The following is a 19,919-nucleotide window of genomic DNA, read 5'->3' as shown; positions in this document are numbered from 1 at the left end:
TGGCAGAGAGAGGGGAGCAGCAATGACAGGCTTGCCTGCAGCCCCACCTGGTGAATGAGCTTTCGCTGGCTGAACACCTGTTTAGCATTGTCAACCTAAGAATTCCTAGTTGAAAGGGTATTAAGTTGGGAATGTAAGAGCAACATCTCGCGGGTTCCAGTGAGAGATGATTATTTAAAATCTAGTCGTGTGTTTCTTTTTCCTTCACTCTTGCTGCTCTGAAAGTTGAAAACACCTAATATATTAATATGTAGATATATGTTTTAGAATGTTAATTTATGTCTTTCATGGTTTTATTATGTCTGATCCATTCTTTCCACACCCATCACTCTGTATGGCACTCACCCAGGGAGGTTAAGAGACTTATCTCAGTGTGCCTTCTGAATACATGGTGGGAGCAGGATGTGAACAGAAGCCTGTCAGACTCAATGTCATGTTCTTTCCACTGCTGCATCCAGCCTTCATGTTGCATATGGGCACACAGCGGATGAATTTATTATTCTGGTGCATAGACCCGCAAAAGCTCTCAAAAGGGTTTTATCAGGATCTGTCCCTATTAATTAGGCAGAAGCAAAGTTAATGCAGCTTAGAGCAGCAAAGAACATTCATTCAAATACATTTTGCATCTGTAAACCAGATGTCACATTTAAATGTCTTAGACTACACAAAATTTTAAACCACTGTCAAGAACACAAAGGCATTTAGTGAAATTAAAATATTTAAATCAACAATTATTGCTATATAGGCAACACAAAGTGAAAAGATCCTGTCCTTCAAAAGCTGTCCTGCTAAATTGAGAAAGGTCTGAAGGATTAGCCAGGTTTAGAGTGACATTTCCATGCAGAGCTTTTTTAGAACTAGAATACGAATTATTTCTGTCATTAAAAATGAGGTTTGAACCCAGCAACACTTGTAAGTTAGGGATAATGTGATCATCCTCATTTTACAGTGGAGGAAACTGAGTCCCAAGGAAGTTAAATAAAGTAACTGATTCAGCTCCCAAGGCAAGTAAGCATAAGGCTGCTCATGAAAATTCCAGAACGAGACTGCTGACTGCCTCTACACTCCGCTGTCGTGTGATATATCCTCAAGGACATGGCTTTTTCTTCCATAAATCTGGATTTGCTTCTCTCTTTATCACAACCCACTAACTTAGACTGTACTGCATGAAAGTCCATTTTGTCCTCCCTCAGTGCCATGGAAAGATGTGCTCTTTCACTTTTTTATTATTGATTAAGTTATTACATATGAGTCCTTATCCCCACGTTACTTTTGCATTAATATGTCCCATGCCAATCTAATGTTTGAGTTTAAAATAGATTTTAAAATCAGACTATATATTTCCTTTGCAGAGAAGAGTTTAAATGACTTTAAACATCAGTAAATATGTATTCTAGGAGAGATATAGCATCTTTGTATGGTAATGAAGGATGCCTTAGATGCAGCAAAGAAATGCAGAAAGTAGCAAAACATCACAGATGTGCAAAACAATGCTGCCTCTTGCTTTTCATTTCAAATGAGGCATTGCCAGCATTCTTTTCTCCTCTGTTCCCATCACATTTTCTCTTTTCACCTACAGTTCTCTCTGGAACTCATCTATGTTGAGTGTTTAATTCGTATGTTAGAAACTGATGTTGAGAAAGAAAAAAACTATGGCAGATATCAAATCTTTAGCAATCATTCTTCATTATGTAATGCAGCTTCTCTTAAAGTGGTTTCGGTAAAACCATATTTTATATAAATAGAAGGTAAATAATGTAACAATTTTTAAATGTCTTACATCAATCCTTTAGACACGGAGAGAACTTTGCTATTGCTTACACTATTTGTCTTTTTGTTATTTTGTCATTTATGGTGATCATAATTAATTATTCAAGAAGGTTCTAGGGCATACATATATTTCTATTTTCTAATATCACCTTTACAGTTAATGTACCTATTTTTTTGCTGTCATATATAAATTTTAAATATTTTTTTTTCTTTTTAAATATATTTTTATTGATTTCAGAGAGGAAGGAGAGGGAGAGAGATAGAAACATCAATGATGAGAGAGAATCGTCGATCAGTTGTCTCCTGCGGTGGGAGTAGGGCCCGCAACCTGGGCATGTGCCCTTGGCTGGAATCAAACCTGGGACCCTTCAGTCCGAAGGCAGATGCTCTATCCACTGAGCCAAACCAGCTAGGGCTAAATATTTTTTTTCTTATATGTGACTTGTAATAACACATTATTGTGAATTTTTTTTCTTCTAAAGGCATTTTACATAACGACTTTTCCAATTTATTTTTGATAATCCAATAAGAAAAACACTCAGGAAGCCGGATGTGATCACTTTAGCAATATTATCTGACAAGAAATATACATTCCTTCAATCATGCCATAACAATTTCCATGAGCAAACTTTTGTCCAAGGCCAGTAAAATGTGACTTGAGAGTAACTATAAACTGTATTTTAATTTAGGAAACATTATTAACAATCTAAAAAAAATTACCATATAGAAATCATCAAGGAAAGAGATTACAGTAAAGCTAGAAAAATAAGTGAATGTTGCCTACAGTGAATTTGCAGCTAGTGATGGAAAATCATTTTACTCTTCAGGGAAGTTATTGAAGCAGAAATGGAAGTCCACGTGAACCAGGCTGTGATGTTCTGCTGTTTGGTAAATTAGATAACCAAGGGAAAAACATGTCTAGAAGCAGGGTAAAGGATTGCCAAGATAAAGTTGTGGGTTTTTTTTTAACTTTATTTAAACTCTTAAACTAATAAGATGTATTTAAGTATTTTGTGAAAAATAATGTGGATGATAGTGATGTAATTTAATATAGTGATAAAATCAGAGTAAAAATTAGCTTGTGAAAATGAGATACTCTATTTATTTACAAGAAATGGGAAAATGTTAGGAAAAATACTGGCATAAGAAGGATTCCTTATTACTTTTTATTGACAAGAAAACACATAGATATTCTTTTTATACAATTAAGCTCAAGACCTAATAGAGCAGTTGAGTTTGGTTTACCCAGTTAAATGATGAGCACCTTCTGTATTTATGAAAATGGAAGTGGTGCTTGAAGATATGGGTAACTTCAACAAATGGTTAAAAAATAACAACTACAGTTATGTATTGAAAATTAGGCAGCAGATTGTTGTTATTATTATTTTTTAACTGGCAGAAATTTGTAATCAGTTCCCTCTTCAGCTCATTTACCTTCCTAACTTGTCATGTATAGAAGCTAATTTCTGCTGATCCACCATTGTGAATTAGTTTTGTATATGAAGTCAGCTTGAGATGCAATTTTTTTCTTTTGCATATGAATACCCTGTTGTAGTTTCAAAATTTATTAAAAGGTTTATTTCTTCCTCCATCAAATTATCTTGGAATCTATTGAAAACCACAATGAAGGCATGGGTTTATTTTTGAATTTTTTTTTTCTATTCCAGTAATCTTTACTGCAAAAGCACATGGTCTTGATTACTGTAGCTTTATAGTAAGTTTTGACATCTAGAATATACAGTCTTCCTAATTTGTTCTTTTTCATTGTTGTCATCTGTTTACTGTCTGCTTCTCCTGACTGGGATACATGTAGGCTGTAGCAGGGCAGGGACCCCTGCATGCTTGCTCTTTGACATGTACCCATATTGAGCTCCATGACTGGCATATGCTCCAAAAATATGTATTGGATGAGTAGACTCCTATAAGTGATTGTGAGATAAAACAATAATGTAACATTTTATTGTATGATGAATTTCCCAAAGGGTTAAAGCCATTCACACTTTCATCATCTTCCTTCCCTCTCCCCCTATATGCAGTTACTGCTTTCTTATTTAGAAAAAAAAAGAGGCTAAAATAAACAGTAATGGCAGAGTTTTAATGGGGATGAAATCACAACCCACTTTAATATGTGGGAAATGGTTTGAGCCATTGTTTTTCTGGAATTGTAGTACTGTTTAGTATACTCTTGAGATTTTTCTTTTTTAAAAGTAGCTGCCAGAGGTACCTTTTTGTCAATTAGGCCCTGCTTGGGAGATAAGAACAGACATTAATTTTTATAGAGGTAGGTATTCTTGTTCCTTATTTATCTCACTCCAATTCCAACCGATTGCTCTCTTTTAGCAGTGAAATTCTCAACTATTGATTGACTCCTTCAGTGCCCAAATATTTGGCACACCTCATGGAGCTCTCAAAAGTAAAGCTGATGGGTATGGAATTATGCAATCTTCAAATCTAACAGATATTTTACAATTTTCCACCTTACATCATTACAGGCCAAGGCTAAGATCATCCACATCTTTGTATTCCCAATTACTATGTGCACATGCAAAAATGTTGGACAATGAAGAAAGCTGATAGGGAAACACAAAGATTCCTTTGAAATATGGTGTAGGAGAAGAGCTCTACCCTAGATGACCAGAAAGACAAGTGAGTCCTAAAGAAAATAAAGCCTGAAACACTGAAACATCCCTGGAGGCAAACATGACAAAGCTGAAGCTGTTCAACTTTGGGCATATGGTGAGAAGGCAGGGTTCTTTGTAAAGACTGTGAAAATTGAAATCTGCAGGAAAATAGGAAGCCCAAATAAGAGATGGTTGACTCCCTAATAGGCATGAGTCTACAGGAGCTGAGCAGGGCTGTTGAAAACAGGACATTGGACAGTGGGCACATCACTCATTTTCAGGGCTGCCATGAGTTGAAGCCAACTCAACGGCATGTAACAGATACACACATATTCATATCCCTAATCTGGGATTCAGGGGATGTCATGGTCAAACAGGTGATACCTCTTGCTCCTTTTCCCCTCCTCCTCTTCATTTACAAGATTCTCTAAGAATACTCATAAAAAAGTTAAAAGCTAAACACTGAAATTCAACAGGCCATCGCATGTCTGTGAAAACCTCTGATTTTCTAGTGAAATAATTGCATTACTTATTTTCTTACCCTTATGTATTTTTCCTAATCTTTTCATTGTTAGCATTAGTTTTGTGGTTGAACAAAGTGCTTTAAGGACACCATACCATTTTACATATTAATTGATGCAAATTTAAAGCTGATGGTTATGTATTTTTTTTCTTTTTAGTAGCAAGTGACTGATGTATTAGTGACCAAGTGACTGCTATTACTTATGTTTTTTTTTCCTTCACATCAATCATTTATTAATAATTCAATCGAGTTTTATTCCACATGCTTATGGTTTATCTATAATATATCACATTCTGGAATGAAGAACACATACATTTTAAAGATACCATCTTAGGATCATTCCTCTCACCTTGCATCATTAGTCTTTTATGTGTTGGAGAAAATGGTAATAGTGGGATTACTATATAATATTTCTGAATTTATTTCTGGCTTCCACTGGAATATGGTCAACATAAGTTCTTGCTCAAAAAATGTACATAAATTATGTAGTCCAAAATACAATTTTAAATCAGTGACCTATCTTTTTAGCATACCTTGAAATCCTAGCTAAAAGCAACTACCACCATCTTCTTAACCTTTTGAAGTTATTGTCCCCCAAAAGGATAGAATATTATCTTGGCAAGGAATTCTGCATTAGACTGAAAGCTATACATTTTTAGGCACTGATCCTAACATGGTCCAGGGTGAATAGTTTTCTAGGTAAGTTACATTAGCTTTCTAAGTGCCATAGGTTACTAGTTAGCAGTCAGTGTATTAACGCAATTCCAGAGAAAGGTTCATGTTGCTTTACTTGAGTGACTAAATTTTCTTCATTCTCTCACTTTTTCTGTTCTCTAAAGAGCAGCAGCTCATTAACCTTTGTTAATATGTGATCAGATACACAAGGATTACCTATTCTTGCTTTAGAGCAGTATAACATCTGTCCTTCAGCACAAAAATATCACTCATGTTGCAAAATCTTAGGACTCTAAGAGTATATTCCCACCACTGTGTGCTATGATCAGATTCTGCTACTGCTTTCTCACTAGCTCTTCAAAATTGCTAAAAAGGACTCATTATATATGACTAAAAATCAGCTTTATCTTTTAAATATTTTCCCATAATTCAATGTAAAAATAATGAAAATTTCTCAAATAATATAGTAGCTAGTTAGACTTACAATGTAATATTTTACTGGTTAGTAAATCAGTACCCTGTGTGTACACAGAATAATTCTACTTCTCATGCCTTCCTTCTAATCCCTTTCATTTGGTGTCTCATGGCTGTCCAACTTAAAGATTTGTGTCTGATTATCTGTATTTCCTGATTACCTGTGTGTAAAGGCTTTCTCTGCATGTTTTAAAATTTTTACCTGTACTATCGCCACTATTGCTCACTCACTGAATGAATGAATGAATGAATGAATTTATTCATTCACTTTTAGTCATAATTTCTTGCCTTACAAAATCTAATACAGAACGTGTGCTTTTCCAGGATCTTAAAATCCACTTATTAAGCCAAACAAGACAATATACTAGCCAGTGTTTTTCTCAGGCTTTACCTATGTTGCAGACTGTGTGTTGCAAAAAGAACTGAATATTTGAGAACAGGTATGGTAGAGACGAGGTAATCTTGAGAGTGCATCACTTTGTTGCTTCACAAATGGTTATTATCATACTCATATGAACTATTAATCAATTGACTAAATGTTCCCGTGGTGGTTCCCCATTGGTGTTACATGAAACTAATTATTTCAAGATTTAACCAGACCAGCTGAGAGTTTAAATAATCCATTCATAAAATGATCATCTAAAAATCACTTAACTGATTATATAAATATTTAAAATGAGTATTAACAACACCTTCCATATTCCAAATACATTTTATAGTATTTTAATGTAGCTTTTACTATGTTAGGCAACAATATAAATACTTTTAAATTACAATTCACATATATTTTCAAATTAGACATAATTTCTGAAACATTTCAACTAAGTGGTTTATTTATTCTAAAAACTTTATGGAAACAGATCCAAATCTTAAAGGCTAAAGCATATAAATTACTAGAATTTTCCTCTTATTAGAATTCTAATTTGTATTAGAATTACCTACCAGATGTATATAAAGCATAGAGTATATAATATTTTTAACACTTTAGATTGACAACTTAACCATTTATTTTAACTACTGTTGCTGGTCAACATAGGTAAGCCCTTTCTCTTTTAAATATAAATATACTAGAGGTCTGGTGCACGAAATTTGTGCATGGGTACAGTCCCTAGGCCTGACCTGCAATCAGGGTCATCTTCCCTGGCTGCCAGCAGCTGGCCCTGCCCCCCGCTGCCAACCACCCCAGTTGTCCATTTGCCATGGGGCGATTGGAGCCTGCTGGCCCGGGGGAGGGACCAAGAGGTCGGCCATTCCTGCCTGTTTGCCGGCCCTGCCCCCGCCACAGGCCACCCTCTGTCTGTGGGGTGACTGGTGGGGCTTTGGCCTGTCACCACCCATATCCCCCGCCACCCACCCCTGGTTTCCCAATGGGAGCCTGCCGGCGGGATGAGGGGAAGGGACCAAGAGGTGCTTAGTGCACCTTATAGTGAATGGTCGAGTAGTCATTCTGGTCGTTCCACTGTTAGGATCAATTTGCATATTACCCTTTTATTATTATGATTTTTTTTTAAAATATATTTTATTGATTTTTCACAGAGAGGAAGGGAGAGAGATAGAGAGTTAGAAACATCGATGAGAGAGAAACATCGATCAGCTGCCTCCTGCACATCTCCCACTGGGGATGTGCCCGCAACCCAGGTACATGCCCTTGACCGGAATCGAACCTGGGACCTTTCAGTCCGCAGGCCGATGCTCTATCCACTGAGCCAAACCGGTTTCGGCTATTATTATGATTTTATTATATCAACTTTTAATCCAAAACTAAATCATATCATGTCAACTTCACTAAAAAACATAGAAGAGCACACAAATATATCCTGAAGATAAGTCAATTGTAACCATTGTTATTTCTTTATGAAATTAGTTGATAAAAGGCATACCACTTTTCCCCAAAAGCATGTTTAATTACTTATTTTTGTTTTACACAGGCTTATAATTTATATATATATATATATATATATATATATATATATATATATATATATATATATCATAACAATAGCTAATATTGCTATCTCACCTCTTATTTAATTTATTAACAAGAATATCTCAGAAAAGGTTCTAAAAATATTTGTGCAGTGAATTTGTTGCTTTACTTTGCTATTTTCTAGTCAGAAACTGATGCAAATCAGAGAATATGAAATAGGCTGCCTGTTGATGAAATGATTGATCTTTTCTTCTAGGTACTAAAATGATGTCAAGAGACATAGAGAAACAAGTACAGTTTTATACATGCACACAACTGTCTTCATGCAACTCATTCTGCATTCTTCTCTTAGTAGTTAATTGACTAATGAAGTGTGACTCTTTGAAAACTATGTTTCATATTTTTCTAACGTAGTTTTAATTCTTTATATAAAAGCAGTTATGAAATAATTTTATTTGTTCAATCTTGCTGAGTGCTTCTCATCAGAAGTTTGTCCCTAGTTATGTCTTATTTTCAAAAAAGCAGTAAAATAATTCCTGATGTTCTATAATTTGTTTCAGTTGACTTCATTTCCCTAAAAAACTCTCCTTTCCTCATGCTGTATAGCCTTTTTTTCTACATTTTATCTTTTTTTAAAAGTCATCTAAAAGTTCAGAGACTTTAAAATAAACCTTGAAGATTTTCACTTTACTATGGCAAGAAACCAAAATGCTATGTGAACAGGTTATATTTTTCAATGTCCCCAAGTGTCAGAAATGAACAAAAGGTAAGTAGTGGAGGTTATGTGACCAAAAGGTTTCATATAAAGGATAACTGTTCCGAGCTCTAGGGAGAAACAATTCTTTAAATATATGGTTTTGATTTGATAAAATACTGAAGTTGTTCCCAGCCAAAAATATAGCGGTGGCATTCTCTGAATTTTTTAACTGAGCTTTGATATTATGAGTTGTAATAGAATATTAAATATGAACTATACACAATTTAAAAACTATTACTAATATGTGAGTGACAAAATGTAGGGTAAAATTGTCTTAATGCTATTTGTCATTCTTATTGAAAACCTCCTTTCTCCTGAAATATTACTTTTCTAATTAATATCTGCTCAAAGAATATTCTGTCATTTTAATTTTAATAAGTGAGGCTTAAGGAGTACACCTCAATTAATTAAAATTGGGGCCTACTTATTGGTTAAATCTTTAATACTATTTAAATTTTGAGTGAAATTTTATAATTTTGAAAGAGAGAAAACATTCTACCATGAAGTTTTTATCATTCAAATTGAATAATTTATCTAGAAAATATATTTAATTTAAAATTATTGTCTCTGTAACAAACATGTATCTCTTGTGGTAATTTTAATAACTTTAATCTGAAATTTTCTAACATATTTTACCGAGTTTTAACTATAAAATACAATGTCAGACAAATATAAAACAAAATAAAAAACAATACAACATTTTTCTACAAGTATGGAAACAGTATTCTTCCCAGGGATTTGCTGGTCATTTATTTTCCCTATTCTATGTAGGTAGTAAAATATTGATTTGGTAGAGTAACAGCAAGGGTTATTGTTTTTCTTTTATAAGTATTATTAATTTCTCTTAAATCAATCAGTGGATGTCTTTTACACATCTTGGAAAATATCCGTATTAATTGCATGAGGAGCAAAATGTCAGAAAAATAAATGATTGTAGTAACTCACAAGACACTGTGGGAAAAATTCATTTTCAAAGTAAGTATTAAATCACTGATAGTTAGGTATCAGAATAGCAAGTAAGGTTGGAATATAATTGTATGTTAAATTATTCCATTTGTATCTTATAGCTGCACTCCAATTCTGACAAAGGTGATGGGTCTGTCAAGTACATCCTTACTGGAGAAGGTGCTGGGACCATATTTATCATTGATGATACCACAGGTGACATCCACTCAACGAAAAGCCTGGACAGAGAGCAGAAGACCCACTATGTGCTCCATGCCCAGGCTATTGACAGACGGACAAACAAGCCTCTTGAACCCGAGTCCGAGTTCATCATCAAAGTGCAAGACATCAATGACAATGCTCCAAAGTTCACAGATGGACCATATATCGTTACCGTGCCTGAAATGTCAGATATGGGTAAGAAAAATCATTTTATACTTTGACTTAATATATTTTTGAGGATCTACAAATATATTTTGAACACATGTTTTAATGTGTGTGTGTGTGTGTGTGTGTACGAGTGTGTGTGTAGAAAATTGAAGAAGTTCTAAAATAGTTTAATACTTTCCCGTGGCCTAAAGTATTAAGGAATATTTGTTCTAGTTATTATTATATTTAGTAAAATTAAACTTCTGAGTATACTGTATATGTAAGTAATGGTTTGATCTGAGGAAAACACTATCATAACTTGGAAAAAAATAGCAATTCTTGATTAACTGACAGGTTTTTCTGGCCATGTAAATTTTTCTAGTATATTGTTAAGAACATAGCAACACATTCAAAGCGACAATTTGCATAGAAAAGAAAAGACAATATAACATCATAAGTCTTTTGATATGTCTTTTAAGCTTATAGTTTATGAACCAATTAAAATAGTATTAATAGTACAAATAATAGCTACATTAATCAGTAAAACTTTACACATACTCTTAAACATTTATATAACATACATTTTTAAATATACAATAATCCTGTGAAGTATTTTGAATACCACTTTTAAAATGTATGAGTGACATAAGCCAGTTAACGAGAGACAAATATTACATGATTGCACTTAGTTGTGAAATCTAATGAACAAAGTAACCTGACAAACAAAATAGATCAAGAGGTATGATGCATGGAACAGAATAACAGATCTCAGTGGGGGTGGTGGGTGGGAGGGGACAGGAACATATATGCATAACCTATGGATAAAGACAGTAGTGTGGGGAAAGCCTGGAGTTGGTGGAGGGGGTAAAAAATAATAATAATAATGTACAAAATGGCATAGAGTACTTAAGTAACTTGTCTAAATTCTCATGTCTAGAAATGGGCCCCCCAAAAAATCAACTCCAGCGTCTTCTGAATGCAAAGCTTACACAGCAGTTAATAACTTATAGTCGAGGCCTCCAGTCACCTGATGATCTGGCAATTTCCCCACCACTCACAGATGTCTGCGGTCCAACTATTTTATTTTATCTTTATCTCATGTGATTAATTTCCCAAATGTAATTAAAGTTCATCTATAATAATAATAATAATTTTGATCATTCCTGTGACTTACAGCTTAGATTTAAAATATATGATTTGAATAAAGATTATTTTCCATGTGTGTACATTAGAGGCATTAGAATATGAATGTATGGGAGATCATGTGAAAGTGGAAGGAGAAACTCACATTACATTGGGAGCCTAAGAATACATCAACTCTCATCCATATTAATAAAAGCATAATATGCTAATTGGACCGGATGTCCTTCCAGATGACCTTCCGGATGAAGCCGGGGCTGTGAGGGAAGCCCAGGTCCTGGTTGCCAGAGGAAAGCCAGTGCTGGGACCCGGAGGAAGGAAGGCCTATTCTTGCACGAATTTTGTGCACTAGGCCTCTAGTTTTAGAAATAAAAAGCTAGCAATGCTGTAGATCAGGACCAGCAAACAATGGCAGGGAGACAAAGCCAGCCTGCTGTTTGATTTTGGAAGTAATGTTTTACTGGAACACAGTCATAGCCATTCATCTACGCTGTGCCTGCGGTAGTCTGGGTACTGCTGCGGCAGAGTTGAGTAGTTGCAGTCAAGACTGACTCACAGAGCCTAAAACACTGCCTGTGTTGTAAAAGACAGAAAAGTTTGCCAACCTCCACTGTAAGGGCTTTCAGGAAACGAGGCCAGAGGTAGGGGGGATTAATGTGAGGATGGTGGTGTAGTCCTGGTAATAGACCCGGCATCTGTTGATTTAAGGCAGTCCGTGTTCTGCCGGCCTTGCTGAATACGCATCTACGCAGAAATACGGCACTTGTTACAAATAATAGGATCATGCTTATTCCCTTCACACAGGTACTGTCAGTGATCTAATACTCAGCCTTACCTTCTGTGTTACTAACAGAACTCAGTTTTGTTCAGGGTGGCACTTTGCAGAGTCAAATGTTCATCTCCCATCACTCCTTTTCATCTAGGAGTGGCCATGTGACTTAATTCTAGCTGGCACGATGTAATTGGAGTCCAAAGAGGGATCTTCCAGGAAAGATGTAAGTCCGTGGACTAAAAGCCGTAGCTGACACACATATGACACCACTGCCATGTTCCTTTCTTGCTGCCTATAATGCAGGTGTGGTGTGGAACTGCAGCAGCTGCTAGCAACCACAGGAGCAAAGGCCTTGCTAAGTGAGATGGAGCAGAGAGAGAAAAGGGCCTGGAACAGATGCTCCAGTCCTGGCCTGCCCTTCCCCAAACCTTCCTTCTGAAAATAAACCTCTTTCTATTTAAGCTCTTCCATTCAATCTCAGATACATGAAGGTACATTGAACCTGAATTGGTACTTGGCCAACTTCTAGGTTTCTACATGGACCTAATAAGCAAAAAGTAGGACCTAATACTGAATCTAAAGGAACAGGGAGCGAGGTTTCCGCATCAGGTAAGAAACAGCCATGCCATTTTCCATGAAGTGCTTTGGTTTGCAAATAATACAGGAAGTCCTCACTCCTTTCTCCTTTCACTGTGTAATTAGGATGCTAGTTCATTTTGCTATGAGAGCAATGTTTCTTTCTGGCTGTGGTGTTGCTAAGTGTTTTCAAAGACCTAAATCTTGCTTGCCATCAACTGTGGAATCAATTCCATCTGTACAAGTTCTGATCAGTGGATAAAAGGAGATTGGACATTTTGCATTTAGACTTGGAGTTCTACAGAAAATCTAAAATTGATCCCCACAAAGCAAGTTAGTTTTGTCAGAGTCTGTGACTACAAGTTGCCACAGCAGTTGTGATAATGATGACTGAAATAGCTCCAGGGAATATTTATTGAGCACTTAGCATGTGTCAGGCTTGGCATGCTGTTTGCAATAATTTCATGCTTAAATAATCATGAAGGCAGCATTAAAATGATCTTTGTTTTACAGAGGATGAAACAGATATATAGAATTAAGTAATTTGCCCAAGATTGCATGTTTAGTGAGAAGTGCAATTGGAAAATATTTCTAAGCTAGGCAGAGCTTTACCTTTTGAGTTTCCTTTTTTTTAATATAGTACTAAAAAGTACTAAAATCTGGATCAATATATTTTTTGAGTCATTACAACAAAATAGTAGGTGTTCCAGAAGCCATTTGTTTACTAAACCAGCAGTGGGGAGTCTTATTTTTGACCCAGTAGATTAGATTGGATGTTATTATAATGTTCCTTTTGTTTAAAAGATAGGATTTGGGGATGGCCAAATACTATGAAAAGAAAAATTCTTCATGATTGCCTAGAATAATGGGAATAGCCATTTATTTATTCTAGAATCGAATCCCTAAGGAGACCAACAAGTACATGCTTTTGAAAAGAAATCATCTGAAAATCTTAAAATTATGTACATTAGGCATAGTGTGGATAAAGATAATGGACCAGTTCTAGGTAGGCATTTTTACCCAAAGCTGAGAAACCTTTGTAACATGTATGGTGTGGAGTAGTTCAGGGCCATTTTCTGGAGTAGAAAGTAGCCTCATTAACTCAGCTAAGGAGTGGAGTTCAGATGGAGGACCAAGCATGCTCAAGATATTGGGACAGTGTGAAAGAGTGTATTTTTCTCCATGCTTAAGAACAAAGTAGCCTGGCCTGTGTGGATCACGGGCTGAGCATTGACCTATGAACCAGGAAGTCACAGTTTGATATCCCATCATGGCACATGCCTGGGTTGTGGGCTAGAACCCCAGTATGAGGCATGCAGGAGGCAACTGAACAATGATTCTCTCTCATCATTAATGTTTCTATCTCTTCCTCCATCTTCCTTTCTCTCTGAAATCAATGAAAATATTTTTAAAAGAACAAAGTAAATGATTAAGCAATAAAAACAGAAACTTTCAATCTGCTAATAAAAACATAACCACTAAACAACAAAACAAACACTGCTGATAAAATACTTTAATATAAGCTATGAATCCAATAACCAATAAGAAATGACATGAATTTAAGTGAATTAGCATTTGAAAATACAGATGTCACATAATAATACTAAAGCTAATACAATAAAAGATAAATACATATGTGTAAACATCATGGATGGCAGACAGAGGACTAATTTTTATTACTTAAGGGCCTTTCTGTGTCTTTGTCTGTTGTTTATTGAGGTGCCATTGGTTAATAACATTATATAAGTTTCAGGTGTCCAACATTATAATTTGGTATCTGTATCACCAGCAAAATCTAGTTTCCATTCATCATCATATATTTCCCCCTTCCAACCACTCCCATAACCCTTTCGTTACCACCGTTCTGTTGTCTGTATCTATGAGTTTGTTCTAATTTTGTTTTCTTAGTTTATGTTTTTGTTTGTTTTCAATTCCACATATGTATGTGTGAAATCATACATTTTTTTGGCCAGTTCCATCTGACATTTCACTTAGCATAATACCCTCAATATCCATCTCTGTTGTCACAAATGGCAATATTTTATCTTTTTAAGAATGAGTAGTAGTTCATTGTATTTATATATCATATCTTCTTGATCCACTCATCTATTGATGGGCGCTTAGATTGTTTCCATATCTAGGCTATGTAAGTAAGCTACAATTAACAAAGGGTACATGTATCTTTCTGAATTAGTGTTTTTATATTCTTCTGATAAATATCCCAAAGTAGGATTGCTGGATCATTTATTTATTTATTTTTTAAAATCCTCATCTGAGGACAGTTTTTTCCATTTGTGTTTCAAGAGAGTGGAATGGAGAGGGAGAGACCAAGAGAAACACTGATGTGAGAGAGACACATCAATTGGTTTCCTCTCACAAGCCCCTGACCAGGGCCAGGAACCTGCAACTGAGGTACGTGCCCTTGACCAGAATTGAACCTGGGACCCTTCAATCGCAGGCCGATGCTCTACCCACTGAGTCAAACAGGCTATGGTGGGGATTGCGGGATCATAAGGTAGTTTTATTATTTTATTTTTTGAGGAAATTCCTCATTGTTTTCCATACTGGCTGTAACAACTTATAATCCCACCAACTTCTATATGGGGATATATATATATATAATCACTCCAATTAAAATGGCAGAAATTATATTCAAGGAGATTCATAGAAAAAATAAACACACTGTAATTATCCCCTCCAAAATCTCAAATTTTACTAGTAATTTAAGAAACCACAAAGGAGAAGGAAATACTAATGTTTACCTACCAAGTATGCAGGTTTGATAATCACAGAATTGTTAATGTACAGAGCTATTAGTAGAAGAGTAAATTCCCTTAGGTTTTGATAGGAATTTGGCAATATATATTAATATTTAAAAACAAACATACTAATTTGTTGGAAAATCTCTATCATAGATAACTACTCTATAGGTACACCATAATGGATATGGTAAAAAGAGTGCCCACTGCAGTATCATTCATAATATTCCAAAATTGGAAACATGCTTAAAGTATGGATAAGGAAGTTTTCAAATAAATGCTTCTTCAAACATACACAGATACCCCATGCAACCTTAAAATAAATGGATTTGTATGTATATGCTGAAACACAGAGATCTCTATTATTTTTGTAAGAAAAGAGTTTTCAGAAATGCATTTGGAATAGCCTTCAGTTTGAGAAAATGTGTGTATTGCAGAATATGTGTGGTTGACATGAATACTTAATTTAAAAATGTCAGTTTTTAATACTAATAAAGGCCAACAGTATAGATAGGTGACAACAAAATTTTCCCCAGTATATGGTGCTTTATGAAATCACTGTGCTTATCATAATCTCATTAACTGAGTCTTGAATTAGCTACTAATTTTTAAAAAAATGTTGTTGTTGTCATTGTTTTCTCTCCTTATATCTCTCCAGTTCTCTCTGGAGAGAGGGAGAAAGATTGAAAGCATGTAATCTACTGAGAAATGCTGATAGTGGCCAGTAATAAAATGGTAAATAAAACAATAACCCTAAGTTTGAGCAGCTTGCAGACATAAAAACAGAAAATTTTAATGTAGTGTTTGATAAGCAAAATATAGGGGAACTCTAGAGTGGGCAGAGTCTAGCTGGCAGATAAGAGAAGACGTCCTCTGTGAATCTAACATAATAAATAGGGGTTTGTCAGTTGGACTAGAAAAAAAGGGCATTTCTCCTAGAGAATACAATGATGAGAAATAGTCCTCCCTCCCCTGTGAGTTGAAGGGAGTGTGTGTGTGTGTGTGTGTGTGTGTGTGGTGTATTTAAAGGTGGATAAGCAGGATCATCATGCAAATGATGAATTCCCTTCATAGCTTAGCAAAATATGCTATGAGAATACAGAGAAGATAGCACCGGAGACTCTCAGGGTGCACAGTTTTTTATCAGATTATTATTTCTTGTGTATCTGTAGTGCTAAGTAATGGTCATGGAGCCCTCCAAGTAATTGCTGTGTGCTGTACTGCCAGGGAAAAAGCCTAATGTGCTTACATATTTCTTGTCAGTGGGTAATATAAGCAGGCAAAGTCTCTGGGATTCTGGATGGTTTAATAAAGAAAGATAGAAAATAAACTGTAGTGGTTTTCAATGCATGTTTTAATAAAGTTTTTCTTTATCTCTCTGATTTACATCATGTAATTTCAACCACTATCTAGGGAATCACATCCCTGAGGGCAGGGTTTTTTCATCCAGACACTTTGGACTGGATGATTCTTTGTCTTGGGAGCTGGCTTGTGTATTGTAGGATTTTAGCAGCATCCCTGGTCTCTGCCCACTAAATGGCCATAGCATCCTTCCCACTGCTGCCATATCATGATGTGTTCAGGCATTGCCAAATGCTCTCTGGGGGGCAAAACTGCTCTCAGTTGAGAACATCTGTCCTAGGGAACATACATGAGAAAAGAAGGAAAACATTTTGCAGTAGAATCATGAATTGAAGAATATGATATTTTTCACATTTATAGTCACTTCCAAAAAGAATGCCATAATGTTAGAATGTTCATGTTATATATTTTATGAACAAAAACCATCCTGTCTGCCCAGGTAAGTATTTTTTATGTTGAAATATTAATTGCCACATTCAAATGCACAATGTGATGACAATAGCAGCAAAAACATTTGCATAAGTTTTCTGTGCTGAAAGAACAGTCACATGGCTACTTTAATAGCACAGATCTTATTAAAAATAATTACACTTACCTTTTTAAAACATTAATTGAGAAAAGGATCATTTGAATCACGGTCAGTGTCTAGCAAGCTATTGGCTGTCGTATTGCTTTTTTCATTACTTATCTAGAAACTAGAGGCCCAGTGCATGGAATTCATGCATGGGGTGTGTGTGTGTGTGTGTGTGTGTGTGTGTGTGTGTGTGTGTGAGTGTCTGCATGCATGTGCGTGTGTGTTCCTCAGTCCAGCCTGCACCCTCTCCAATCTTGGACCCTTCAAGGGATGTCCAACTGCCCAGTGGGATTTTGCCTAAATGGGCAGTTGGATATCCCTCTCATAATCCAGGACTTCTGGCTCCCAACCACTTGCCTGCCAGACTGCCTGATTGCCCCTAGCTGCTTCTGCCTGCCAGCCTGATCACCCCCTAACCACTCCCCTGCCAACCTGATCACCTCCTAACCACTCTCCTGCCAGCCTGATCAACACCTAACTGCTCCCTGCTGGCCTGATTGCCCCTAACTGCCCTACCATGCAGGCCTGATCACCCACAATGGCTCTCCGCTGCTGGCCATCTTGTGATGGCCATCTTTGACCACATGGGGGCAGTCATCTTGTGTATTGGAGTGATGGTCAGTTTGCATATTACCTCTTTATTGGATAGGATGGAATCAGATTAAACAAAGTGAACATATACTAGTATGGACAGAATGACAGTGTGATGATATGAAGGGCCAGTGTAATCTGCGTAGACCACAAAGAGACTGGCCCACATTGTACTGATGCACATTTGACATTTTCTCCTGTGACATACAGTCCATGATCGTCCCAACTGTGATGACTTTACTATCTTCTATAAATTATTGTATAGAAATGCTTTTTAAATTTGGTTTTACATAATTTTACTAAATGTCTAATTTTTCAGAAATGAGACTAGGAATTGAAAAGTCAATAATATTGTCATATGGAGCAAAGAGGAACATTACCATGAGTTAAAATTATTCCTGCTTTTGGAGTCAGCATTTAAGCTCTTGTGTGGCAGTTTAGGAATGAAGACAGAAGGAATGAAGTTGTATATGCCAGCAGTATCCCATTCTCAGATGAAAAGGGTGGTATATGTCTTAACACATTTAGTGATGTTCCAAGGACATATTATTATTTAAAAAGTTCCCTTTTATTTGTATGTACATATACCTAGATTTCTGCAACAATAGTCTTGCTTTCACCAGGAATCAGGAGTGTTTAGTATAAATTTAAATATGGTTGCATTGCAGTCACTTTAAATTTTTTAAAAATGCTTTATATCTAAAGTTGTTTCAAAGGAAACCATACCAAATCACAATACAATTTGCCTGAAAATAAATGTCATATCTTCTTTGTTTTTCACTGAAACATATTTATAAGAAAATATATAAATCTCTACCTGTTCTCTTCTGTATATTAATAAATATACCTATAATTGAACATTATGTAAAAGCTCTTTAGACATGATAACATATGATATAAATAATGTTTTTAATTTACTAGAGAGATCAACATATTACGTTATATGAAAATTGCATGCATTATTTAAAAACTTTAAGTTCCATTAATTACTGAAACTTAGTTTGGGATATATAAAAAAAGATATAAATTTCATATAGTAAAATTTCTACTATATGAACCTTAAGTTCTGTGAGGTTCATTATTTGGAGATGTACTGAAACATCCCTAATCATTTTCCTGTCGTCTTTGTTCCCCTCTCTGATCTCACACCCACAGGCTCATTTCTATTTGCAGCTGTGTTTTGTGTTGCACAGCAACAAGTAGGGACACCAGCTGTGCTTACTTTATTGCACTGTTTGTAGGGGGACTGATTTAGTTCTGCCCAGACATCTAGGGAGCTTCACCCTGGATCTCTTCCAAGATTCTAGTAGACGTTTTTAAATCACTACCCTGGGGCATAATCTTCCAAATGAGGCCATTTCTGTACTTGTACATGGTAACTTAGAGTGCATTTGAGTCCTAACACAAGCCAACTGATAAATCATAAGTTGTACAAAAATGTCTAAGGTTCATACTTTTTTCTTCTCGTTTTCTATCCTACATCTTTTTGTCTATGTCAGTTAGCTATTGTGTAACAAACCAACATACAACTTAGTGGCTCAAAAAATCATTTAGAGCAGACTGTCAGAAAAACAAATTAGGAAAACAATCTCACTTACAAATCCATTAAGAACTATAAAATACTTAGGAATAAATCTAATCAGGAGGCAAAAATCTGCACAATGAAAACTATAATACATGTCTGCAAGAAAATGAAAATACACACAAATGGAAAGATATTTCATGCTCATGGATTAGAAGAAATAATATTGGTAAACTGTCTATACTACACAAAGCAATCTGTAGATTCAGGCTAATTCCTGTCAATATCCCAGTGGCATTTTTCCAAAGAAGTAGAAAAATCAATATAAAATTTGTATGGAACCCCTAAAGACCCAAAGTGGAAGAAATCTTAAGAAGTAACAAAGATGGAGACATCACATTTCCATATTGCAAACTATATTACATAGCTATGTTAATAAAAACAGTATGGTATCAGCATTAAAACAAATATGTAGGTCAATAGGACATGCTAAGAGAGACCAGAAAGAAACCTATGTGTATATCTACTCAGGTAATCGCTGACAAAGAGCCAAGAATATATA

The 19,919-nt window shown here is 35.5% G+C and overlaps 1 protein-coding gene across 2 annotated transcripts in view; it reads left to right on the top strand.

Annotated features, from left to right (window-relative positions):
• CDH18 (cadherin 18) overlaps window positions 1–19,919 on the top strand; it is a 517,801-nt gene that overhangs the window by 328,857 nt on the left and 169,025 nt on the right. For both annotated transcript variants that reach the window (XM_081089750.1, XM_081089751.1), the window contains exon 3: window positions 9,815–10,109. In XM_081089750.1, coding sequence (XP_080945876.1) covers window positions 9,815–10,109 — 295 coding nt within the window. The remainder of the gene's footprint in view (window positions 1–9,814; window positions 10,110–19,919) is intronic.

The sequence above is a fragment of the Myotis nattereri genome (genome assembly GCF_964212035.1).
Source record: "Myotis nattereri genome assembly, chromosome: 4".
In the NCBI taxonomy this organism is placed as follows: Eukaryota; Metazoa; Chordata; class Mammalia; order Chiroptera; family Vespertilionidae; genus Myotis; species Myotis nattereri.
The sequence above is the reverse complement of the archived record's forward strand: the minus strand, read 5'-3'. Positions and strand labels throughout refer to the sequence as shown.